At 46.8% G+C, this 25,642-nt stretch overlaps 1 protein-coding gene across 1 annotated transcript in view; it reads left to right on the top strand.

Annotated features, from left to right (window-relative positions):
* LOC148182490 (acid-sensing ion channel 2-like) overlaps positions 1–24,017 on the top strand; it is a 34,018-nt gene extending 10,001 nt beyond the window's left edge. The window contains exons 2-3 of the mRNA XM_088067906.1: positions 23,261–23,399; positions 23,980–24,017. Of these exons, the coding sequence (XP_087924032.1) occupies positions 23,261–23,399; positions 23,980–24,017 (177 nt within the window). The remainder of the gene's footprint in view (positions 1–23,260; positions 23,400–23,979) is intronic.
* The last annotated feature ends 1,625 nt before the right edge of the window (positions 24,018–25,642 follow it).

Raw genomic sequence — 25,642 nt, 5'->3', positions numbered from 1 at the left:
GTTCTGAATCCATAGGTGTGGTCAGGGTGAGGGCAATAAAGGTGATAAACTATCATAATAAGGTGGGTGTGAGCAGGGTGTCAGATGATTGTGTTGCTGCCACAGCTACACCATCTCTATATGGGACTCAAAAATACAAAAAGCTGTCGTTCTAATTAGGAACAGCGGGAAAGAAAGACACAGACTCTCAAGGGAGTCAGAACAGGAGAATCTCTAGTTTATTGCTCTAGGCTTGTTATATAGATTAGTTTGTGGAAAGTACAGAAAGGAAACTCTTATTGGTTAGTAAATCACTACAACACCATCATTGGTCAGTGGGGTTCACCACCCCCTGACTTTCTCCTGCAAGGAAAACAAGAGGACAGACAAACAGCACCTGGCAGTTGTTTTCTGTTTCTGAGGATTGTTTTGAAATCCTCCTATGAATTTCTCAGGCTAGCTTCTCAGGCAGGACTGAGAGGCCATGGGGCCTGCAGCCTGCTCCAAAGCTAGCATCCACAAAAAGCATTCTGCCTACTGGGCTGATGAGACCCTGCAGTGTTCCATGGGAAGAGCTCTTTGGGAAAACAGACCCATGGAAAACTTTCTTGCTTACAAGGGGATGACAGCTATGAAAGAGCTGGGAGTGGGGAGGACTCAGATCTTCTACAGGGAGAAAATCATGATCTGTGGCTAAATGTCAAGGTTGTGAAAGTCCGTGTCTATTTTGACACCTGCATCTGCTGAGAGGTCATGTTGAAAAGCCTTAAACAGATTGGCTTCATTGAGGAATGAGTGCAAACTGAATGGTCCTCTAGAAGCTTGTTGGGACTTCCCAACCCGTGGAAATCCACGAGGAACCTCTCAGGCACCAGAAGCTCAAAAAGCTAAGAGGGAAAACAAAATAGATGAGGTGGTCATGTCTGACTCCATCTGCCATGGATTAATGTATGAGACCTGCACCAGAAAACAAAATCACCCATTGGAAGTAAAAGAGACTGACAGTCGTCTCAGCACAACTGACACCAGTGTGCTCAGGGCCATCAAGAACTAATCTCCACCCAGCCATGAATATTTACAACCAAGTACATGCCATTACTTGAAGAAAAGCTGAATGGTTTTGATAATTTGTTGCTGTTGTGCCATGGAAGGAAGGATTTAACCTGTGTGTTAAGGCAAGGAGAGTGAAGTGAGGGAGTGAAGGGTAATGGAAAATGCACACATATTTGCTCATATTTGGGTGAGATGGATGAAAAGAGGTTTAATCTGCACTTGGATTTCCTAGAAGAGCCTATCCAAGGGAATGGGGCCATCAGGGATTATCATGTGCAAAAGGAGCTGCTCAGTTGTCTGCTCCTGTCAGAGGAGCCAGTTCTGCTTCATGATTTCCTCAGAGACTGAAATTTGAAAAGAAAGTCAGAAGTGAAAAAGACTGAGTCAAATTTCATCTCTTCCTCAGGTACTCCCCCACATTGGTCTGACCTTGCACAAGAAGGGGATTCCAGGCTCTTGTCTCATGCCTGGTCTGTAGGCTTCCCTTTCAGCCAGTCCAAGGGTTGTCCAGATCTCAACTCCAGTGTGGGTTTCTTGGAAATTGGAGATTTTCCTGAGAGAAACCAATAGTGCTGAGTCTGTTCTTGCCGGTTGAAAAAAAATCCCAAGCCAAAACCTAAAACGCACAAACTAAACCACTGGAGGTACAAAAATTATGGAAATTTTAGTGGGACCAAGTTTTAGCTGCTCTATAAAATTGAGTTTTCATGATGCTGTTTCAATGGTGAAACACTGATATATAAATGTAATATGAAGATAGGCATGAAATTAAAGTAATTTAAAATTAAATTTAATTTTAAAATTATTAAAATTTATTTTGCTTTTTAAAGGTTTTGTCATTATTGGAAGAAGAGAATCAAAGCAACCAATTTAGACATATTTTGGTTTCTTGTTCCATCCATGTTTTCCAGGCTGTCTGAAGTCCCATGCTTGTGCAGTGGAGGAGTCGTGCAAGGATTTCACTTTATGAAAGGGGCAGAATCCCATAACAGTGATTCAAACTGTTGGTTCACCTGAAGGTTTGAGGGACATTAATCTTAGGCCAGGAGAAGAGAATAAATAAACCCCAGCAAATGCTCTCTGGTGATTCAGCTGTGTTACTGTGAGAGGGGTAATTTAAGGGCTCCGTGACAGGAGATTTCTCCCAGCTCAGTAAAAAATGATGAGCTGGAGCTCTGGAACAGCAGGAGGATAGAACAGGACAGGATTCACGTGGGGTTGCTCAATGACAGCCCAGCAAACATCACTGCAGTTGCCACAGGCAGTACTAAATTAATTGCAGAGAAGAGTTAATAAGCAGTGGGAGGAATTAATAGAAGCTTAACCCTTGATTATCTAAACTTCCAACACCACACTCCACTGCTCCCTGGCACTGAAATGGATGGTAAATCCTGAGACATCCAGGAAAGTCTCTATCCTTTCCAGTGCCACCTGCAAGGCTTTGGAAGAGCCGCTCCTGGCTCTGTCACATGTGGTGTCAGCAGGGCTATGAACTCCTCAGCAGTTCTCCAGTGACGGAGGAACCTGGGAAAGCTGAACCAGGATGTCAGAGAGGCTGTCTGTTTGACTTGAATAGGGGATGGAATTATGTTTTGGGAGATGGGAGGGACTCTCAACCATCTGGAATGGGATGGTTTAGCTGAAGGGAACTTTGGACGGGAGCTGACATTCACCACCAGATTTCTTGGTGTTTCTGTGAACAGGTGAACTGGAATTCTGCTCATAAGTGCAGTTTCTGTTCATTATCCTGGTATTTTTCTCTGGATATACTGCTGGGATTAGGGGTAGGGGTGGGGATCAGGATCTCACAGAGCATACATGTTGTGTCCTCTTCTGCTCAGGGGTTGCTGGTGGCGTACAGCAGTCACACAACCCTGATATATTAATTTATTCCTTTAAAGCATTTACTGTTTGGAGATTTTTTTATTTTTTTTTTTTATGAAAAGAAGCAAGTTTTCCCATAAGGCTTTGGAAAAACTGCTTCTGTGGTCATTTCTCAAACAATGTTCCCATCTACACCAATTTTAATGTAAAAGTTTGGAACAGTTTCCAAGGATAGCATGACCAGGGTGTGGAGATCATGCTGGAGAGAAGGAGCTTCTGTGCTGGATGTTAAAACTGATCCTTGTTGATTGAGCTGCATTTTTCATCCTCTAACCCAGCCTCAGATGCTACAGTCCCCATCCCTTCTGCAAATGCTGCAGGATTGCTCCAAATAGCCATTAACTAATGCTAAATTACAATGGAGCATCTCCTGAAATACTTGTGACACCCACATGAATAACAAATGGATTTGTTTCTGTCAGTTTTGCAATTGATCCATGCCAATCCCAACGAGTCCCTCATAGGGGCCTGTAATTCCAGGACAGGCGTGGAGAGAGGAGGTGCTGGGGTGTACATGGCAGTTCAGGACAAGCTGTGGGAGGAGACAAGCTCCAGGCTGACAAAGCAGTCCCAGTTCTATGGAGCCCCAGTGGAGTTTGCCTCCTAAAGACATTAATGAGTGTGAGATCCCTCTGTTAGCCCCCCACAACTCCATCCACCCCTGCAGAAAATCATTCTCTCCTCATTATCTCTTGGTAGAACAAAAAGATCCTCAGAGGTCAGTCTTGTGATCATGTCTCTGTACATATGCATCTCTCCAGGGAAAAACAGATCAAGAGGGAAAGGATTTTTCTATAGTGTTTCTGTATGATACCAGAAAAATGTGCAAGTGTCTTCTGAGATTTCCCATGTGAAAAATGAAAGCTTTTTTTTCTTAGAGCATTTCTATTTTCCATGAAATTAATTAAAATAAAAATCTCAGTGCAAAAGAAAACATTGAAACCCTGGGATGCCTCATTAAATGGATGATCTGGTTCAGAATTAAGTAATGGAAAAAATGATGCAGAATTGGGGAAGTTTTCATCATGTGCTGTCTCTACAACTTGCTCCTGTAGGTCAGCAGGTTCTAATGCACCCAGGTTCTATTTTATAGGGGTTTTGAGGCAAACCCTGGTGCTATCTGAGGTTAAGTGAGGGGGAGCCCTAGGTTACATATTCATATCTGGCTTTCCCTGAAAAGGGGGATTTAATTTACTGCTTTCAAACTAGTCCCCTCTTTCAAAGGGCAGTTTGAGCAAGATGCTTCTGACAGCCCAACCTTTGAGCTTTCTGGAGATGGTTTTAAGAGAAAGTAAGAGAAGGCTTTAGCAATTTTCCTCCATTTGGAAGAACAGCAGTTTCAAAACCATGTGATTTCTACAAGTTTCATAAAAGCTGGCCGCTGGGAGAGACCCAAACTGGAGCCCAGGGAGGAAAAACAGGGTCAGTGCTTGTGTCTGACAGGGACCAGCTGGCCAACAAACACATGTGCCCCACTTTCTCCAGGAGCAGCCTGGCAATAATGAGACAGCTCACACTTCTCTGGCAGCACAGCACAAGCAAGATCAAACCAGGGTGCAGAAAGCTGTGCTCCCTGTGGGACACGGGGAGCCATCCCAGGGGAGGTGTGTGTGTGAAGGCAGGTCCTGGGTGTGCAGGTCAACTCCTGGTTTGTTCTGATGGTGATGTGGGGTCCTAAGGAACCTGGGACAGAGCAGAGAGAAGTTAGAAGACAAAATCCTCAGGAACACAACCTACATTCATTCTTCTGTTTCAAATTCTGAGTAATTCCCAGCACTGGGAGCAGGCCCACGGTGCTGCAGGTGCACTGCATGCATGGAGTGACCCCAGCTTTGCATCCTACTCCTCAGATCCTGGGTGGGAAATCCTGCCCAGCTTGGAGCCTCCACAATCCCCTGTCAATCCTAGGCTCTCAGTTCACTCTTTGGACTGGCAATAAAATTGTCAGCTTCTTGGGGCAAGGGCTGTTTTTCTAGTTTATGTTTGCTATTAAACATTTATTATTAAAATAGATTAAACTTTAACGAAGGGAGGGGAATTGCTTTAACCTGCTGCAAAGAATGACATGGGCTGTGATTTTGTGCAAACACAAGAAAATCCATCATTCCTGGTTGGAAGGAATTGAAACCAAACAGATTTTTCTACAAATATCTTCACTCAAAAAGAATTTTGAAAGCCTTTCTTACTACATTTTCAAATCAGGTACACAGAGTGCCTGAGCACCCTCAGCTACTGCAGCTCTGCAAATCCCAGATAGCTTCTGCGAGTGCCTGCAGGGTGAACAGCATCCTGAGGTAAAGTGTCCACCTCCCTTCCACTTTGGAATGTTGTTAAATGTTGATGGGTATTTCTGAGCCTAAACCACTCCTCCGTTGGGGGTGCCCGTGGCTGTTTGTTGGAGCAATTAACTGCAGCATATTTCCCTCCCATGATTCAAACCCATCTAACACCAGGCATTAAAGCACAAGTTACCACAGGTAAATTCATGTGACAAACTACTTCTGGAGATCAAGCAAGGACAGTTCAGTTACCAGGGGCAGGGAAATGTGCTGTGCATTAATTTTGTTGTAAATCAGGCAGGTTAGTACAGTCCCCATTTGCAAAGTAATATTGAGACCTGGGGAAGAGCTGACAGATGTTAACACAGTTATTGTGAGCCCTTTGTGTATTCTGGTCTTTCCATACTTTTTTTTTTTTTTTTCCTGACAGGAGGAGAATTAAATGCCTGAGTCAAGTATGTTCTTGTAATCTCACTTGTATTTCAAAAAAGACACATTTTCATTAAACCAAACAAAACCAGAAACCAGCATTGTGGCTTTAGTGCTGAGACACCTTTTGGCTCACCTCTCCTCTGAGCTGTGCCCAAGCAGCAACATCTCCCTGCAGTGCTTCTCACTTGGAATAATTCCTCTCCTCCTTCAGTCCAGGCACATCCAGGTGTGTGAGATTCCAGCTTTTTGGTGTGTACTAGGGTTCTCCCCTGGTCTCATCCATGTGATGTTTGTCAGTCAAGGTGTGGGCACCTGATTGTTAAAGATGATGGTGATTCAAAGATGCAGATGATGAGTTTGTATCACTTCTTGCAACAGTGGTGCAGTAAATCCCAGTTTTAGGCATTTGATCCTTGCTACTCACAGGGCATCTCACATTCCTAAAATATTGAGGAGAAGAGATAAAACAGCACCAAGTAGCTCCAGGGGAGGTTTAGATTGAATATTAGGGAAAATTGGGGAAAATTTATTTACAGAAAAGTTTGTTAAGCATTGGATCTAAGGCAGGGCAGGGCACTCACCAACTGCCCCTGGAAGTGTTAAAAAAATTATGGATGTGGCACTTGAAGGCAGGGTTGACAATGACCATGGTGGTGGTGCTGTGGGTTGGAGTTGGTGATCTCAGAGGTATTTTCTAACTTTAACAATTCCCTGGTTCTGAGACCCAGCTGGACATCCCTTCAGCATAACTTTGGTGTCCTGCTCCTGAGCAGAGTGTACAGAAAATGGTGTTTTCTGCCCTCCCAGTGTGCGCTTGGAGAGGGAAAAAGGCTTGGGGGAAGGGGAATGGTTGGGAGCAGTGCCTGGGCTGTGGGGATTGGGGAGGAGATGCAGGGAGGCAAAGGGGAGCAGCAGAGGACATTCCCAAGGGGCCACGCTGACATGTTGTGACAGATTGGCATTTAAGAAAACAAAGAGAAACACCTAAGGAAGTTAAAACTGCTGGAGGCTGATGGGAGTTTGTCTCCTAGCCAACAGCTGGCCATTTCTAAGAATTGACAGCAGTTTTAACCATTGAAAAGTGAGATCAAGCTGTGAACACCACCTTAAGCCCTAAGGCTGGGAATTTCTTCGTCTCTTTGTTTCCTGGCTGTGAAATGTAACAGAGCTCCAGCTGGCTTCCCGTCCCCGGCCCAGCCCATGCGGCCCGGGCAGGGGCTGGGCTGGGCCTGCCGCGGCTCCCGGCCGGGAGATGGGGCCTGCGGGGCTTGCCCCGGGCTCTGGCCGGGCCAGGCCGGTCCCTGGCTCGGCTGCAGCTTTTGCTGGGACTGAATTCACCACAGACTGCCGAGGAAAGAAAGAAAAAGCTCTTGAGCTGCGGCGGGCTGAGACAGTGACCACACTCTCCAGAGCAGCCATGAAGAATCTTCCATCGCAGACAGCTCCAGCTGCTGCTCCGGCAGAGATCACAGAACCAGCTACAAAGCCTGGGCAAGATTTTAACTCTTTCATTACCCAGATAAGACTTGCAGATTAATCTTTTTTTCCAGAGAGAGAAAGAGAGAGTAAACAACATGTAAAGAGACTTTATAAACTATCAGAGACAGTAAAGAAAAGAAGCTTCAGAAAAGGTAGAGAATAAGGAGATGCTTTATAAGCTGAAGTATTTTTCTATTAAAGCTATGGAGATGGACAAGTGTCCTGAAAAAACTCTTTTAATTCATGACAGAGTATATTGGGAGGAATGGAGTGTTCAAAGTTTGGATTTTGAGCAAAAGGTAGAGTAATTATGATACAGTGAGGTGCTGGAACAGAGGGGGAGAAGTAATAGTTGAAGATCTGGGGTCGCTTGAAGCAAAGAGAAAAATTCTGTTTTCCAGAGAAGCTCACAGAGACAGATGAAGAGAACTTTTGCCTTTGAATAACTCATCCTTAAAATGACATCCCTAGACTCCTCAGACCCATAGACACTGCAGAGTGATGTGAAATGGGAGGAGTGAACTGATGACAGATTCTCAGGCAGCTGGAATCTGAAAAATAGAAAGCTATAACAGAAATAGTTTTCTTGTGAGAAACTCCATAGATTAGCAGAAAGAGACTTCTGTTTCTCTACAAAGACCGGTGAAAAGACTCTAGCAGGAATTGGGTCTGTTTTAAACACCAAAGTTCCAAAGTTTTTTGTCTCTATGTTGTCATGTGAACAAGAGAATGGTTGAGTAGTGGGGGATAAAGGGGATTTCTGGAGGTTTATTCTGGTGTTCTTATTCTTGTAGTTTTGTTAATAAACTTTCTTTGTTCCTTTTAAGTTTTAAGCCTGTTTTGCTCTTGTTCTAATCCATATCTCACAGCAAGAAATAAGTAAGTTTTCTAGTAATTTTTTTAGTTACTGCTTTAAAACCATGACACATGTGCAGTCCATTTCTTGCAGACATGGCTGAGGGAGCTGGAAAGGAGCTCAGCCTGGAGCAGAGGAGGCTCAGGGGGCCCCTGTGGCTCTGCACAAGTCCCTGGCAGGAGGGGACAGCCGGGGGGGTCGGGCTCTGCTCCCAGGAACAGGGACAGGAGGAGAGGGAACGGCCTCAGGCTGGGCCAGGGGAGGCTCAGGGTGGAGGAATTTCCCCATGGAAAGGGAGCTCAGGCCTTGGAACTGCCCAGGGAGCTTTGGAGTGCCCATCCCTGGAGGTGTCCAAGGAACACCTGGAGGTGGCACTCAGGGCTCTGGGGTGGGGACAAGGTGGGGATGGGGCACAGGGTGGGCTCGATGATCCTGGAGATCTTTTCCAACCTCAGTGATTCTGGGATTCTATGATTGCTGGAAATGCTTATCTTTATTCTTTCTATACATTTTTCATGCCAAGCTGACATAAAAAAATACTTTCATGCTGAGTTTCATGCCTTTCCTTCCTCCCTTACTAGTAACATGGAATTATATCCCCATTCCTTTAAAATTCTGAGGTTTTGCAATCACATAAGCTACACTTAAACCGCAGCCCCAGCTGTAAAGCAAATATTCCTTTTCCTCTCAGGGAACCATTCCTTTGACTTGTTATTTTGAGCTCCATCATGGTTGTTGCGTGCAAAGGCAACTTTGTGGAAAAGAAGGTTAAGTGCTAAGGTTAAAACAGGTTCAAGTATAATCCAAAGTGCCCTTGGCAAAGACAGAAGGGTTTTAGTGGGTCTCATTTATCATTGCCTGACTGCTTAAAGTACTTGACTGACTCATTATTGGTTTTTTATGCCTTTAGAAGAGCTGCAAAAGAGCCAGTGAGAAAAGTGTCACTATTTTCCTCTTTTAATCCACACTCAACAGGGAACAATAATATTTAAGACTCAGAAGAGTGTAAAAGGTTTCTTCTTCAGAAACCAAATTCCATGGTGTGAGCCACATGGAGCAACTCAGGCTCAGCTCTGAGGGGAGGTTTCTGTTGGTGTGGAGTTACATCCATGGCAGAATTTGAGAGCTGAGACCTGGGAGCTGCTGTCAGCTGGGGTTCCCAGGCCTTCCTGAAACCACTGCCTGACCTTCAGCCTTTTCTCCTCATCCATTCTGCCAAAGCTTTGCCCTCCCCCTGCAGGGGTCTGGGCTCTGCAGTGGAGGGAATGCTTGGACCATCCCTGGAAGGCAAGGAGCTACTGGAAGGGTTTTTCCAGAGAGGTTGTGGATTCCCCATCCCTGGCAGTGTCTAAGGTCAGGTTGGATGGGGCTTAGAGCAACCTGGGATAGTGGAAGGTGTTCCTGCCCATGGTACAGGATGGGAATGAGAAGAGCTTTAAAGTCCCTTCCAGCTCAAATCATGCCATGATTCTGGGGTTATGGAACAGTAAAAGGAATATTTTGGAGCAGATCTCAAATATCAGTGAACAAAGACCTGCTCCATGCTCCATCCCCACCTGTTTGTTTTGCACATGGATCTTGGGAGATTCAGGCAGTGCTCCCAAGTACTCTACACCTGGGGATTTGTGTGCAGTTGTGTAAATCACCAGGATAATATGGCAGAGGTCCTGACTGGGGGTGGGGGGGTGTATTTAGGTGGCTGCTTTAATTCATGGTGCCTTGCCAAGGCTCTCTACAAAGCTCTTCTGGAGCTCAGGAGATGTTAATGCCCCTGGAAAAGGCTGTGACCTCATCCCAAAGCAGCTGAACCCAACCTGGAACAGGTACAGAGCGAGACTGGGAGGAGGATTAAGGAAAAGACACACCTATTCTAGAGGGGAGATTATGAGAATTGAGCTTGTTTAAGTGAGCCTGGAAAAGGATGTGTGAAGGGCTGGGATAACTCCGGAGAAATCCATCAAGGGGATGATGACTGGGGGAGAAATGGAGCTATTTCAGCCAAACCATGGTGCTGGCTTTGGAGCAAATTATACAAATTGGTCATGAATAACTTGATGCTGGAAGTTAGAAAGGTTTGTTTTATTATAATTTCTTGAAGGGACAAAATTCTGAAGTAATGGGTATAAAGAACCCAACAGGGTTTTAACCAGGATCATCCCTCAGTGCTGGGATTGTGAGATGCTGCCAGGAACAGGAGGCTGTGTTCAAGGACCTCTCCAGGTCCACAGACAACAATCCTGGACTGAAGGAATGGATTGGGTGTACACCTGGATCATGGGAGTCAGGCACCTCTCACCTGGGTTAAGCAGAGTTGTGGAGTGCCTGGGAAACCTGGAAAAACACAACCACGTCCTGGAAAGTTCTTTCCCCTCCTTTCCCAGAGTCATACAGTATCAATTCTGTTTCTTGATCCTGAAAAGACTTTAATACCCAGCTTGTCAGTTCTGGGAGTTCAATTAACTTAGCCCCTGTCTATGTCTGCATGGAGACAAGAATATTGAATCCATCAGGGAGTAAACCCTGTGGGTGCTTAACTCTGTCAGGGGCTGGGGGAAGATCTCACGTAGAGACTGCAGCAGCTTCCCTGGAGAATGTTCATCCTGCCTGCAGTGGGAATCTGCCCAAAACAGGAGTGCAAGGCTCTGGAGGCATGGTGGTCTGGTCTGGCCAGGCCCCAAAGCCATGGAAATCAACAGCCTAAATTTGGGGATATTTTTTCAAGTTAGGGAGAGTTGAAGTTATTTCATGCTGGATAATGGGCATTACTATGTTAATGCGGTTACATTGTCATTCATAATTGGTTAGAATGTTTCTAGAAAGCTCGAAGCTAGCGTATATAAGTTGGAATCATCCTTCTTTTGGGGTCTTAGTGTGCAGCTGTGTTTGGGAGCATTCTGGTGTTAAGATTAAAGGACCCCCGGATTTTCCACCTAAGCACTCTTTTCTTCCTCGCCAACCCATCACAATTGTTGCCTGTCCTCAGGGGCATGAGCTGTGCAACATGACACAAAACACCCCAGCTGCAGACAGTCCCTGGTCTGAACTCCCCAAAATTACAAGTTAATGTTAATGTTGAGAATATCCATGAGCATTATTCAATTTCTCTGCTGCAAGGGAGGGTGAGAACACCCTGGGATCCTGTTAATGGCCAGTCTGACTAAAGTCAAGGCATTAGATATGGCTGGATTTTTGTTTTATCTATATTCATATCCCATCTGGGAGCTCCTGAGACACTATCAGACCTCACACAAAAAATGGAGCAGAAATGTGGTCTCTCCTCTCTGCTGTTTAAATAATATAATAATATATATTAATAATATATATATAATATATATATTATTGTATTGTTATAATATAATTATTATAATTATATATAATATGTATATAATAATAATATAATAATATAATTTTCTTTCTGATTTACGGGGTCTCTGAGCAGCAAGGGAGAAAAGGGAGGGACAGCATCGGCTCAGTTGGTTCTGACCAGTAATCACAATACAACACAGAGAGAAAGGGAAATTATATTTTGAAATATAGTAATACATTTCCTCTGCAGAAATGAGTTACTTGAGGTCGATTTTACCTACCTGAGAACTCTGATTATTGTCTCATGAAACAGAGCAGTTGCTCTGTTATCCCATAAATAAGGGAGAGCAAATGCATTGTGTGTTCATTCCAAAGCCTGGCTCCCCTGCAGGGCTGGAATGTGCTGCAGCAGAGGGAAGAGATTTGGAAGTTTGCCCTCCGATTTCTTAGAGAGACAAGGCTGTGGGAGCAGTTAGAGGAGCAGTCACTCTTCCCGCTGGGGTTCCCCTCCATGGCTCAAAAGTGTTTGTTGCTGCTGTTAATCAGAGATGTGTGGAAACATCCCCAGCAAAGTTGGAGCCACAGCAAAAGTGCCTATCAGGGTTGTGGTCCAGGCTTCAGCAAACCAGCTGCCCTGGAAGATTTGGAATCCCTGAAGGGAGAGAGCAGGAGAGATGGAGCTCTGGCATCAGTGATGTGGGAACGCTCTTAGGACAAACCAAGATTCAGATGTGGACTAACTAAGACCCACTTTGCATTGACTTAGGGGGTATTTAGCTAATAAAGATGGGACTGGCAGCCCAGCTTTGTGTTGAATGTGCAGTTCAACCTCCTTTCTCTTGGTTTTAGTGGCAGCACTTCTGAGTTTGCTCTGAGTCCATCCTGTCCCTTTCATATCCTAAACTGTGATCTCAAAATCTCCACTGGAGCAGGGCAGTGATGACCCTGCTAAGACTCATTTGTGCTGCAGGCAGGACTGGTACTGCTGGCACCCATGGGTGCTTTGCAAGGTTCTGTGACCCATCTCCAGAGGGATTATCCTGAGGTAAAGGATGGATCAGGCTGCTAGAGCTGGGCTGCTCCTGCTACAGAAGGAGGGATGCTCTGCTTAGCCAATGCAGAGCCTGAAGAGTAAATCCCTGCTGGATGAGGGGCAATAAAGTTGTTGGAGAGGGTGGGGGTAGCTTTGCTGGAGCTGCCTCAGACATTGAAATCTGCTCTGGTCAGCAGCACCAGGTTCATACTGTGAACACAGCCATGAGAGTACAGGATGTGCCCCAACAGCTCAGCCTCACCCTGAGATCTGTGTCACTGGGAAGTGAGAGCTTTCCATCTTCTGCTGCTGTGTTCTGGATCATTTGCTGTGACTCTGGGCATATGTTGTCAATTCACCAGCACCTTTATGCAGTCAGTTATAATTCACATTTGCTGGTTTTTAATGAATGTTTGTTCACTGGAGCATTTGCCAGGGAGTGTGTGAGGTGTGCAGAGCCAGCCCACATCCCAGCAGCCTCCAACACAAGCTGGGGTGAGGAATCAAGCTCAGGAACAAATCAGAAATATATTTTGTTACACGCACCGCCTGCGATATGAGATGAAGGGAACTCTGTGAATGGAAGCCTTGCAAGAGAGTCCCAGCAGCCACTTGGATGGAAGACTTCCCTGCCAAAGCAATGTAAAATCCCAGAGATAATCAGGGCCCTGCTGAAATTCCCTTAAAATCCAAATATAGGCTCAGTCACTCTGGAGCACCTCACTGTCTGCTGCTCTCACTGCAAGGTTTGTTGTCCTGGCTGGTATTCCCATCATCCAGATGGGAAATGGAAGCAAACCAGGATATATGGAATGCATGGTGATGAGGGGCCTTTGAGAAACATCCCAGGAGTCCCAGATCCTCAGGAGGGCATTGAGAGAGAGAAGGAATACAGACAGACCTAAGGCTGAATGTGATCTAAAGATGCAGGACTCACCTAAAGGGAATGTGGGGACTTTGGAAACACTTGACAGTGTTGGGAGCCTAGTCCACTTTGTTGGTAGAGAGAGCAATGCAAATTCATAATTACTGTAGCTGAACATGTGGGAATTAATTACTTCTCCCATTTGCTGGCTGTGTAAAAGACACAGTGATGAACAGGGACTGCTTCCCCTGTCCTTTGCTGGGAGAGCCAGGGCTGCAGCCTTTGCTGGGGAAAGATGTGACAGGAAAACCAAGGAGCTGACAGAAGAGCAGGCTACAAAGTTGAGTGGCTCTGAGTCTTGCCAGGCAAAGACCTCCGACCAGGAAGCTGGATCTCAGCAGCTTTTCCTTACATCTCTTTGCCTTCAAATGCAGCTGCTGCTTGGACAAAATCAGCCTGACTTTAAAGTAGGTCAGAACTGAAGTCATCTCAGGATCTCTTAGAAGAAGAAATACATGTCAGTGTGACACCATTTGTGTCACAAGCCATGGATCACAAATCCTACCTGAAGGGATGCACTTCAGCAGAGATGAGGACAGCGCAAGGAGAATGTGGAGGTCCAAAATCTCAAACCACTTAAAAAAAAAAATGGACTTGGACAAGCATCAGGGTCCTAAGCATCTTCTTAGCAGCTTTGGGGTCCCAAAAGCCTAATTATCCACTCAGAGTCTGGTGTCTTATTGAATAATCCCAAGGTTTTTATGACAGTCTGACAAGAATTCAGTCTGGGCTATTTTAGGAGCATGAAGACAACCTGGGTACTCTCTTTAGGTCTCAGGCACATAATTAGCAGTTCCAGGTTCTGAGCAGCTCGTTAGTATTTGGGCAGTCGGGAAGGGGACACCAATGAATTGTGATTTCAAGCACCTGCTCAGCAGCTGTGAGTTTTGGATCCCTCCTCTTAGCAATGTCAGCGAGTTCCAAACCTGCTTTCAGGGAAACATTTTCATCAGGCTGGAGAGAAATTTGTGGTTTTTCCCCTGCCACTGTCCAGCAGCCAAATTCTTGTGCTTTGTTTTCCCAGGAGGAGTGGTCCCAGGCTGAGCTGCAGTTTGCCCTGTTTGACTGGCTCTAAAACCTGTGTTTCGCTGAACACATTAAGCCCATCTGCTTCCCAAATCCAGCTGCAACTCCAGCCCTACAGGGCAGCTTAGCAGTGCTGCTGTTCTGACACAGCTCGGGCAGGAGGCTTTTTGGGAAGGCAGAGAATGGAAGGAGAAGGAGGAGGAAGATGTAAAAGCAGATCAGTGCAGCACCTCAGAGGAGATTTCCGTTTTCCCTGAGCCACCCACCACTCCACAGACACACAAAAGAGAAGAGAAAAATAGTATTTGCTGACTCTCTGAGGAACGCGAGGCTGGAGCGAGTTCCATGTGAGGGATCCATGCATTATTTATGGCTCTGGGCTGTGCTATCCCCTGCTGGATAAGCCAAGTGTTCTCGTTCAGAGAAAGGCTCTTACCAGGCAGTTTAACCCTCATCCCTCTTGTCTCCACTGAGCTGAAACTGGAGGGCACAAAGGCAAAGCTCAGCTCCTGGGTGTGCTCAGGTGAGCGCAGCCAGGAGAGTCTGACCCATGCCTGGGATGGATCCCTGGCCCTGGAGAATGGGAATGCTGCCAGTGCCCCCCCAGTGTCCCCCCAGTGTCCCCCCAGTGTCCCCCCAGTGCCCCCTGAGCCAGCAGCCACCAGCCTCTGCTCTCCCTGGCCAGACAGGCCTGGAACGGTCAGAGCTCCTGTGCTGACATCTTCCAGCTGGGAAATGCTGCTCCTCTGGGGTGGGTTCCTGTCCTGCTGGAGCAGTGCCCAGGAAAAGCAGCTTTTTGGGACCACTTCATGTTTTCTTCCTCCGTGGCGCATGCAAAAGCAGAATAAAAATCAGAGCAACACAAAGGTAACATTGCCATGGGCTTGTTTGCATTTTACTCTTTTACTACCATAAAAATAAGGAACCGTGTTATAACATGATAGGGTTTTTTACTGTGTTACACTGGGCTTCATAGATTATCAAGAATTTGTATTAAATATGAGGTTAAGTAGGCTTCCAAGCACATATATTAAGGGGACATTTAGTATATAATAGGTGGTTTTATTATTATAAAATGCCATCAATATTTCAGTACAGCAACCTGTTAAAGATAAAATGGATTAAAGAGACAAGTTGAAACTGTCTGTTTTACCAGCCTTGAGTAAAATACTTCAGCATTTTTGAAACTAAATAAGAAAACCCATGTGATTCATTTGGACTTTTGATCTGAAGTGGATTTCACTAAATCAAATTGACATTTTGCTATGAAATGTTAGAAACAAGATGGACCACATTTTCCTTGAAAATGTTGAAAAGCATTTTCAAGGGTTTTCTTCTCTTCATGGAAAGGGTGGTCAGGGCACTGGTGGAGTCCCTATCCCTGGGGGGTTTAAAAGCCTTGTGGATGTGGCATTTGGGGACATGATCTGTGGTGGCCTTTGCAGTGCTGGGAATGGTTGGACTCAATGATCTCAGAGGGCTTTTCCAACATGAACAAAGCCATGGTTCTGTGATTATTTCCCCACACAGCCTCTGCCCAGCCTCGGGAATAAGCAGCCTCCAAGCCAGGGTGAGTGGGCTTTGCCAGGCTGGTGGCACAGGAGGAGCCACCAGAGCAAAGGGTCGGAGTATTTGCAGAGGAGAATGTTCATTACCTTGAGAAAAACTGCCACATGTGGGCTCATTCCTCTGAATCCTCTGTATCCTTGTCTCCTGGGTTTTCCATACCCTTGCCAGTCCCCAGGCAGCAGAGGGAGAGCAGCAGGGCTGTGGGAGCTGCTCATGTTGCATTGTGCATCAACAGTGAGTAGTGGAGGGTTCTCCAAGAGAACAGGAATCCCAAAAGACCCTCTGTGAGCTGGGAACCAACTGAGCCCCCTGATACACAATATCCCACAGACACACAGAGGGAGAATGTGCCAGAAATACAAACACTGATCCAAACTCTGGGGTATTAGTGGCTACTCTGGGGTGTTAATGACTAATGCCTTCCTTGGTGGTATAAACCCTTCTGAGTGACAGACTGGGATGGGATGATTTGTTTTGCTTTATTTTGTCTTTAGATGTTGGATTTCAGAGGAGCCTCAGGAAGTGGAGCAGAGAGAAACTCAGTGAGGCAAGAAGCTGTTTTGCCTCCCTGGGAAAGCCTCCAGAAGGCTCATCCAGCCCCATTCAGCCATAGGAAAACCCCCTGAGGGAGCTTTGGGCTGAGCTGGGGCCACAGACACTGCAGTGGTGAGAGATATCTGTGCCAGGGAAAGGCTGGAGCTGTAAGGAAAGCTCTGGCTCTGGGATCTGCAGGGATCTCCTGATGTCTCTGTTTACTGGGCAAGACACAGCCCAGGGAAAGCCTAAGGAAAAGTTAACAACAAACAAGGAATCTGTGCCATAGCAGCTTCCTTCCAGCAAAAGGAAGAGAAGGGAAGTTTGAGGAGCCATGAGGAATTTCTGAGGCAGATCCTGATGGGTTTGGGCTCAGACAGCTTAGCAAATCTTCTAAATACATCATTCAAGGGAGGCAGTGAGAAGGCCCTACAATTTGGGCCAGCAGGTCTGAGAGTGCTTCAAGGAAATGCTTGATTTTGGAGCTACTCACCCTAAACTGGACCTTGCCCAATTAGAAGGGTAAGTTCTGAATCTTTATTGCCATTATTAAAACAGGAACAATATGGATGTGATTTCTTAATCAGGAGGCCATAAACAGCCCTTCTTCCTAAGGGATTATTTCTCTTATTTTTTTATCCATGGAGGAAGTAGGAAAGAGAGAAGAAATTTCTTTTGGCTCTTCAAACTATCTGTGATAGACAAAACTGTTACCTGAATCTGACCCTGATGGTTCAACCCCTGCAAAAGCCCCTGGTTACGGGCTGCCATGGGGCTGTGCAACCAAAGAGATCACCTTGGCTTCCAGCATGGGATAACTCCTGGCAGAAAAGGAAATCCAGGATATGAGGGGCTAGGGAGATGTCAGAGCTTGGTCCAAGCACCCGGAAGGTTCCTCTCCTGTCTGCTGGAGGACTTTCCCACCAGCCCTGTGGCTCTGGAGCCAGGAGGAATTGGTTTTCCCAGAGGCATTTGTCAAGGGCTCCATGGCACCACAATGGGAAGCACTGCAGATCTGTCAGCATGGCCCTGGGAAGACATCTCTGAGGAAAGCACCATTTTCCCTCTCTCTTCAAGAGTCTCACTTTTATTTCTCCCATAAGTGCCACCCACACAAGGCAAAGGTCAGACTTGTGCTGAAGAAGTAACACCTCATCCCTTCCAGGAGGCTTTCAGCCAAAGGGATGGGCTGTAAATCACCCTTGTTTCCACATGCAGCTGTGAGTTTTATGTTCTGGGCTGAGGAGATAAACTCACCCCCTACTCACAACAGAGAGCATTTGTAGCATTTATTTCCAATCCTGTCCCCCAACACACCCACTCTGGCATGGCAAATAAGAGGCTGTAATTCTCTGGGAGGCAAGTTTTATGGGAAGCAATGCATTTTTCTGTCCCAACTGCTAAACAGTCTGTGGCTCTGCAGCTGATACCAGGTTTGGGCAGTTTATTCTCTGGCAGACTTGCCATGATTTTCCAATTCACTGATCTAATATGGGATGATTAAGACAAGTCTTCCTTGCTGCTGTCATTCTTCCCCTCCACCATGTAATTATTTTCCAATTTACTTTTGAACCAAGGGGGGCTCTTCTGTCTCCATACAGGTCTGAGTTTTATGTTTTCTTTCTGTCATAGGGGACCAAGTCCCACAGACAAAGTTCATGGAGCAGCTTTGTGTGGGTGTCTCAGTCCTATTGAAGTTCAGTGCTCTCAAAGCTGGGTATTGGGTGATATTTACGGTCCCTTGTAACGCAGGCCATTTTAGGATTTTATGAAACCCGGAGAATTTCTGCTGTGACCTTTAACTCTTCAAAGCCATTTAAAAGCACAAGCTCTCCAGAAGAGGGGGGTATGCAGCAGACAACCCCCAGTGTGAGGCGTAACTCTTAGCTGTGTTGAAAATTTTAACTTTGGATCAAGGTAAATCAGCTCCTGAGAGTGATCTGTGCTGCCACAAAGGACTGCTTTATTTAAAACAGCCCCAGTGCTCATTGTCAACGCTGTTTCAGAGGATTTTATTGGCATGTTTGGCTCTTTCTGGATCCTCATTAAATCTCTGCTGCTGATCCTGGCATTTAATTGGCCATCATCATTGTCTTGACACAATTTGAATCCAGTTCTGTGGTTAACAGGTTAAAGTGCAGCTCTTTTCAGCACAAACACTGCCCAGGCCTTCCCCCTGGGAAACTATAAAGAATCTATTAAATATCTGAGGTGGGGGCAGGCTCTTCTCCCAGGTAACAAGTGACAGGATGAGAATAAATGGCCTAGAGTTTCATCATGTTGAGTTTAGGTTGGATATTAGGAAAAATTTTTTCATGGAAAGAGTTATGAAGCACTGGTACAGGTTGTCCAGGGCAGTGGTGGAGTCACCATCCCTGGAGGTATTCAAAAAACGTGTGGATGTGGCACCTGGGGACACAGTCAGTGGTGGATGTGGTGCTGGCCTGATGGTTGCGCTTGATGTTGTCCAACCTTGACAATTCTGTGATTCTATGAAAAAGGTTTGGGGTTTTTTCCTGATGGTAGAGAAAGAATTGCAGGTAAAGACATTGCACTACTGTGGTCCTAGGAATCTGAGATTAACAAGGCAACTTTCTGCTTTTGTTTTGGAGCACAGCATGGATGCATCATTTAGGGGAATCTGGTACCTTGACTCTCCTGTGCTTTTTATTCACTCTCTGCATTGCCTGGAGGATACAGAGTACAAGGATCTGAAGGGCAGGCTGTGTACACACTCTGAACTGACTTGGTAGCACAGAGCCAGGGATAAATTCCCTCCTGTACTAAAGGAGTGTGATAATCTTCAACACCAGAGGTAACAGGAGCTACACAACTGAGATAGACCAGCACATTCCCACCCCAGCCTTGGTGGCTCCTGCTTGCCTTCAGAAATAGCATCATCCTCTTTTGTATTTGCTGCCTGCATTTGTGTTTGTGTTGTTTCTGCTGTGGGATGAGAAGACAGCAGGAAAGGAGGGCAGGGAGGGGCAGAAGTTATCATTGGCTTGGGACAAATGGGGGACACCACTTGGGACTGAGAGGGAAAAGGCAAAGGCAGATCAAGGCAAAGCATCTCAAACAGGGACACAAGAATATTAATGCACTTGTACATGCAGAAATTCTGGTCACACGAAAAAGGAATGGATTTCCCTCCACCTTCCTCAGGCTCCCCTGTCTGGCAACACCCTGACCTGGAAGCAGCTGAAAAGCTTCAGCAATGACAACTCCAGAGCAGTGACCACAATGACCATTTCCTGGTTTGTTTGTCCATGAATGGATCATTACTGACACAGCAGCTCCTTCACACACAGCTGGGGGCTGTTGGGACAAACTGGCTGAAGCCAAAGGCTGTGGGAGGGAAATATTATCTTACGTGGGAAATTTAGGAGAGCCCTTCAGCCTATGAAGCACCTGTAACCAGGTAGCTGTGTCCCTACAGTTAGTTAGTGGGATGAAAGATGGGCCTCAAGCAAGGCCTGGCAGTTGTCCATGCAGTGAAAATCCATGAGACTGAGCACCAAGATTTGCAGTCTTTGCAGCAGGCAGAAATCCAGTGATTTCTCTTCAAGGCTTAGCTAATACCAGAACAATTTATCTATGCTACATTCTGTCCTTGCAAATGTAGGGTCATCTGACCCTGTTAAAAGCATGAGAGTGCAGACAAAGTCTCTTATGTCAAGACTTAAATCTAGAGAGGACCCAAAGTGTACCCTTGGTTCTCCCTTGAGAACCCAGCCTTCCAGCAGTCATTAATTCAGTTTAAGGCTCTTGCATGTGCTTGGTTCTGGGGATGCCAGTTGTACCTGTTCATTGGGTTTGTAGCTCTCCCTCCCTCCTGGCCCAGGCAGGATAATCACTCCCCATTATTTATTAGTGCACAGCATCCTTCTCCTCTCCAAAGGCATTTCCCCAGACTGTGGCTGCCTAATCAAAGGGGTTTATGATGGGAGATGATGCTTGGGCTGGAGCTGCAGCACCACAGAGAAAACCTCAATGTATTTGTGCCATATTTACAGACAATTTTCCCACTGTTCAATCCCATGGATCTTTGATTCCCAAATACAATCAAATGTTTGGGTTTGCATCCCACAAAAGGGGTGGGAAGGTGCTTTTACCCCATTTTGGGGTCATAACTTCAAAGATGACACAGGTGGCATGAAGTGAGCAGTGTAGAGGAATATGTTAGACTGGAAAAAGGGGATGGGTGTTTCTAATGCTCAGAGAGTGTCCCAGCTTCCTCTGGAATAGGAATTGCTGCATTTCCCCCAGTATCCTGACTGCAGAGTTGAGCAGCTCATTTCTGTCAACCAGATGTCATAAGAAAACAGAGCAAGGAACACAAAAAGCAATGACAAACCACCAGTGGAGGTTAAAGGAAAAAAAAAAGACAGAGAAAAGTGTCTTCTGCTTTTGGAGTGCCACAATGGCTGTACCTTCCAACAGGATTCAGGAAGGGATGAGATAAAGACAGCACAAGAAATGAACCCCTGGCAAGACAGGCACTGATCATTATGGGAATTTTTACCCAGCCTGAAGCTATGCACTGCAAAAATCTGAAAGCATAACCTCTCCCTGACCTTGGAAAAGATTTTCCCCTGTTTGAAAATAAAATTCAGAAGGGAAGAAAGAAGGAAATTAGTAGAATAAGCACTGCAGCCTTTAAACACAGACATTATTGAACACAGCCCATGTAAAGCTTTCTCAATCCCACAAACACTTCCTTATGAAAACCCCTCCTGTTCCTGCATCTCACCTGTAGTTGGGAGTGGCTGACAGGGGAGCAGGGTGAGACTGAGCACCAAGATTTGCAGTCCTTGCAGCAGGCAGAATAGATTGAAGGTCCAGGATGAGGGGTTGTGCTATTACCTGCCTGCTTGTAATGCAGATCCATCCTCTGCATTTCTTGCCAACACCTCCAAACTAAAAATAGAAATGTTTCCTTCACAGCTGGCATGCAGGAAGGAGTGGGGCAATTACAAAGTTTTATGGGAACATCTCTTCTTTGCTGGGTTGGAGCAGCAATGGTAAAGCAGCAGTAGCGAAATCAGACCATCACCAAGAAGAGCTGGCCCAGAGCCTACAGATCCTGCAAGATCTGAGAGCACAAACTGAACATCAGAGATGCTCCTGTGGGAGCAGAATGTCAGGCAGGAAGCACTTGGCCTCTACATCCCATGGGAATGAAACATTTTAGCTCCCAGCTCCACCATCCCTGAGTGACACGAGGTGCCCACAGGAGCTGTGCCCGGGGGTTTCTTTGTATTTAAAGCTGGGGCAGGTCCCTGCAGTGTCCCAGCTTCATGGTGGTTGTGGATATTGCAGCTGGAGTGGCCAGAGCCCTCCTTTGTCAGTCCTGGGGACCAACTCCAGAGACTGCTGAGTGCAGAATGAGCTTGAGAAGGTGTAAAAATCTCATCCCTGGTACTGGCCATAACCAGATTTTGGGTCAAGGTGAGTTCCTGACAGCACTGTCCAAAGAAAGCTTGGTTGGGGAGGACAAAGGGATTCCTACCATGGTTACTAAAGGGAAAGGAAGGTGCAAACACACCACATCTAAATCAATTTCTGTACTTTATTCCATGACCAATCCACTCACTCAATTTGCCCACATCCAACTCATTAGCCCAGGATCCATCTGACTTGCCACCAATGCCATCCTTCCGTGTGAGCTGACAGATGATGTTTCTGAGACCACACTCAGCAATGACAGCTCCTGATATTCTGACAGCATTCCTTCCTCCTCCAGCCCACTGTCCACAGCCTTATCAACATCTGGATTGCCAATCCCCAGCAGAGAATGATGCCTGGAGGCTCTGGACCTATTTGGGAATCTTTCACCCTCCTTGGGATCTCTGACACAGAAGGACCAGCTGGATGATGTCAGCAGCCTGCCAGGATGATCAGGAAGGCAGTTTCCATCCTCTGGAACTGCAGGAAAACCTCGACACCCTTTCAGCCCTGTTTTGACTGCCCTCAAACCCTGATGTCTGGAGAGAGTTCTCCCTGCTCTCCCACTCCCTGACACCGCAGTGACAACAGTGCAGGCCCTGGGAACCCTGCAAGGGCTGCCACACTTGGGCTTTCCCAGCCTTTTGAAAGGAACTGCACCCATTGTGCTTGTTCAGAGGGGATAGAGGAACTCTAAGCTGGCAGGACCTGCTAATTGAAGAAACCTAGTTTGGACTGTACTTGTTGTATAGAGTGTACAACAACCTTGTTGTGTTTGTTTGGGGCAAAAAATTGACTGGGAATAAGTTTCATCCCTTTGGGGTTTACAGTAGGAGAGTCCCCTTCTTTCTGCATGGGTTGGCAAGGAGCCCCCTCTCCTCAGTTCCATTCATGAGCAGGGTGATCATGCTGTGAAATGCCCATTTAGAACCACACTTGCTTTTTATTAACAGGTCCTTTTGCTCCTGGCAGGAACACCCAAACACCCGCTCAGCAAATGTAAGAGGCAGGAGGCAGCCAAGCTCTGCTCTTCCTTCAGGAGTCTTAGCCCTCCCATCAGTGTGGTCCTGCTGCCCACTGAGGAGCTGAGGGATGTGTGTGGTAACACGTGGCCCAGTAGGAGTCAGGTCCTGCTTTTTTTGCCACTTTCCCAGTGACATCTCAGGGATGTGGCACAATCTGTTCCCCATTTATTAGACCAGAACCCTGGGATGGTGTCAAAGCACCAGCAGGATCAACATGAACCTTTCGAATGTGGTTTGCTGCGAAGGGAAAGGGGGAGGTGAGGTAGAAGAGATGGTAGGGAAGAGTGCAAAGCTCTTCATGCCAAAGGGAAAGAGATCATGACCCTTAACTTGGATTCTTTCCCCCCACTTACCCCCAAACCAGGCAGATTGGGATGTTGGCATGGGAGGAGCAAGGATTCTGTCAGTGTCATGTGTTTCCTTTCTCCACAGTTGCCACTGGATGGGAGTAACATGAAGCCTCAAACACCACAGGTGTGTGGTGTGGCCATGCAGGGAGGAGGAGAAGCCTTGAACCCGATACTTGGCACCACCCCGAGCTCGGACCATCCATCCCAGGGGGGATGTCACTGTGGGTGTCTCCAGCATAGGCATTGCCCAGGAGGTGCCACCTGCTCAGGCATTGCTGTGAGAAGCGGACAGTGGTTCAGGAGTGACTGCAGGAGGAGCAGAGCAGCCACTGCACTGAATCCCCCAGGCTCTTGTGAAGAACCAGTTCCCACTCTGTGCTTTGAGGAGAGATCATTACATCCAAGTTTGGATTCAGACAGCCTTTGGATCTCATCTTTCCCTCTTCCCTGAAAGAGCTGTCATCTCTAGGTTAAGAAATAACTAAAAAATACAATGTCAAGAGCAAGGCCTCCTCCACCAGCTCCCAGAAGATCCAACTGCTGCATGACAGACTCACATCATCACTTGAAAACTTTTCCCAATCGTGGCTTCTCTGCATCATTTGTTTCTGGCCCAGGTGGGCACCAAAGTGCAGACACTGAAATGGTCCTGAATGCATCCCTTGGTTCCTTATTCCTGTGGCTGTGGTGGGATCTCTTGTTATTGTATGTCAGGTTGATGTGAAGGTGCAGTGTGAGGTGCACTCAGGTGCAGTGTGAAGAGGAGAACTCTCCCATGAGACATCTCCTTTCTGGCTCTAGGTGGGGATGTCTGGCTGATGGCTGCAAGATTTGGGTGATGGTTGCAGGCGGTTCTTGCTCAGGACAGCTCAGGCTGTCCCCTCGCTCTGTAGCAGCACATTGCTGTGCTGACCAGAATCAGGAAACTGATGAACAGGTGAAGTGGCTGAGCCCCCTGTGGAGCAGGGTGGCATCTGCTCCCAGTCCTGCTCTGACACCACTGGAATGTGCTGAAAGGGAGAGATTTGGGTTCCTCTACCTCGGTACAGAATGGGCTGGAAACACAGAGTATTTATCCAGGTGATACTGGCAGTGAATGAACACTGATGACAAATGCAAGGACTTCATTAAAAACTCTCCTGGCAGCACAGTGCCTCTTCAGGTCCAGGAGTGTGCCCTTCCTGAGTCTTTGGAAATGTCCCTTCAACTGCCAGATGCAGAACCTGAGGAAGACAGGCACCAGAATGGGGTGGGGAGGGAAGAAATGGAGGTATTTGTTATTATCCAGTAATATTTTAGGAAGCTGTGGGAATCAGGAGCATGGTTCAATTGCCCCATGGTCATGGAATCATGGAATGGCCTGGGTTGGAAGGGATGTGAAAAACATCCAGGACTATCCCTACCATGGGCAAGGACATCTGTCACTATCCCAGGTTGCTCCAAGCCCTGTCCAGCCTGGCTTTGAACAATTCCAGGGATGGGGCAGCCACAACTGCTCTGGACAGCCTGTGCCAGGACCTCACCACCCTCACAGGAAAGGATTCCTTCCCAATATTTAATAGTTTTGCTGCAGAGAACAGACATTTCCCAGCCCGTGTCAGTGCATGGTTGGAGTCGTCGATGTAGCCCCTGAAGCCCATCACAACTACCCCAGAAGGTGGGGACTTCTGTGTTCCTTCTGGAGTTACTTCTTATGGATCCAACCAGCCAGGCCAACCTTGCCATGGATCCAGGCCAAGGACTACACTTGCTAGAAGGTACTGCAAAGATTTCATATTCCCAAAGAAAGGGAGGCGTCATCCAAGTGTTCTGTGCTTGGGTTTAGAAGAGAAAGATTGAAATGAATCTGCATAGAAAATGAATCTGCTTTAAATCCTGGTTATTTTCAAACTATGTCAAGCTCATGACAGAAAAGATGTCCTGCCATGGCTAATCTTGTCTTTGGATTAGCTGGACCAGGGCTGGGAATTGAGTCAAAAAGAGTCAGAAACTTCTGCTACCAAGTGCTGGCTCACAGTTTGGGAACACCACACACAGCTGTGCTTGGTGGGATGCTGGGCTGTCACTCAGCCATTGGAATGCACTGCCCTGATCCCAGTTCCTTGGCAGACTTCCCAGGGAAGGAGGTCAGCAGGATAACAGGGTAACAGGGCCCATTAAGTGGGTTTGGAGGCCGCCCTGCTAAAACACGTTTGGCTGGGGCTTGAGACAGCAACACTCTCAGGAGGGAGCACATGGAGTGGGAACATCACACAGCACCACCAATCCCTGCTGATCCCCCCATGCCAGGGACAGCACAGGACAGGCAAAGTTCAGGAATTAGCCAGCAGGCCTGGGACTCAGAGCTTCTCCTCTGCCAGCAGAGAAATCCATGAGCTGGATGGAAGCTGTCTGGGCTCAGGGGCTGCCATCCTGCACAGCTTGCCTTGGCAAAGGCCCTTGGCTCCACCAGCAGAGCTGGCTC

This window comes from Pseudopodoces humilis, chromosome 29 (assembly GCF_049639895.1).
Source record: "Pseudopodoces humilis isolate 2021_Gansu_Grassland_sample_001 chromosome 29, ASM4963989v1, whole genome shotgun sequence".
Taxonomy (NCBI): domain Eukaryota; kingdom Metazoa; phylum Chordata; class Aves; order Passeriformes; family Paridae; genus Pseudopodoces; species Pseudopodoces humilis.
Note: the sequence above shows the minus strand (reverse complement) of the source record. Positions and strands in the feature narration are given on the sequence as shown.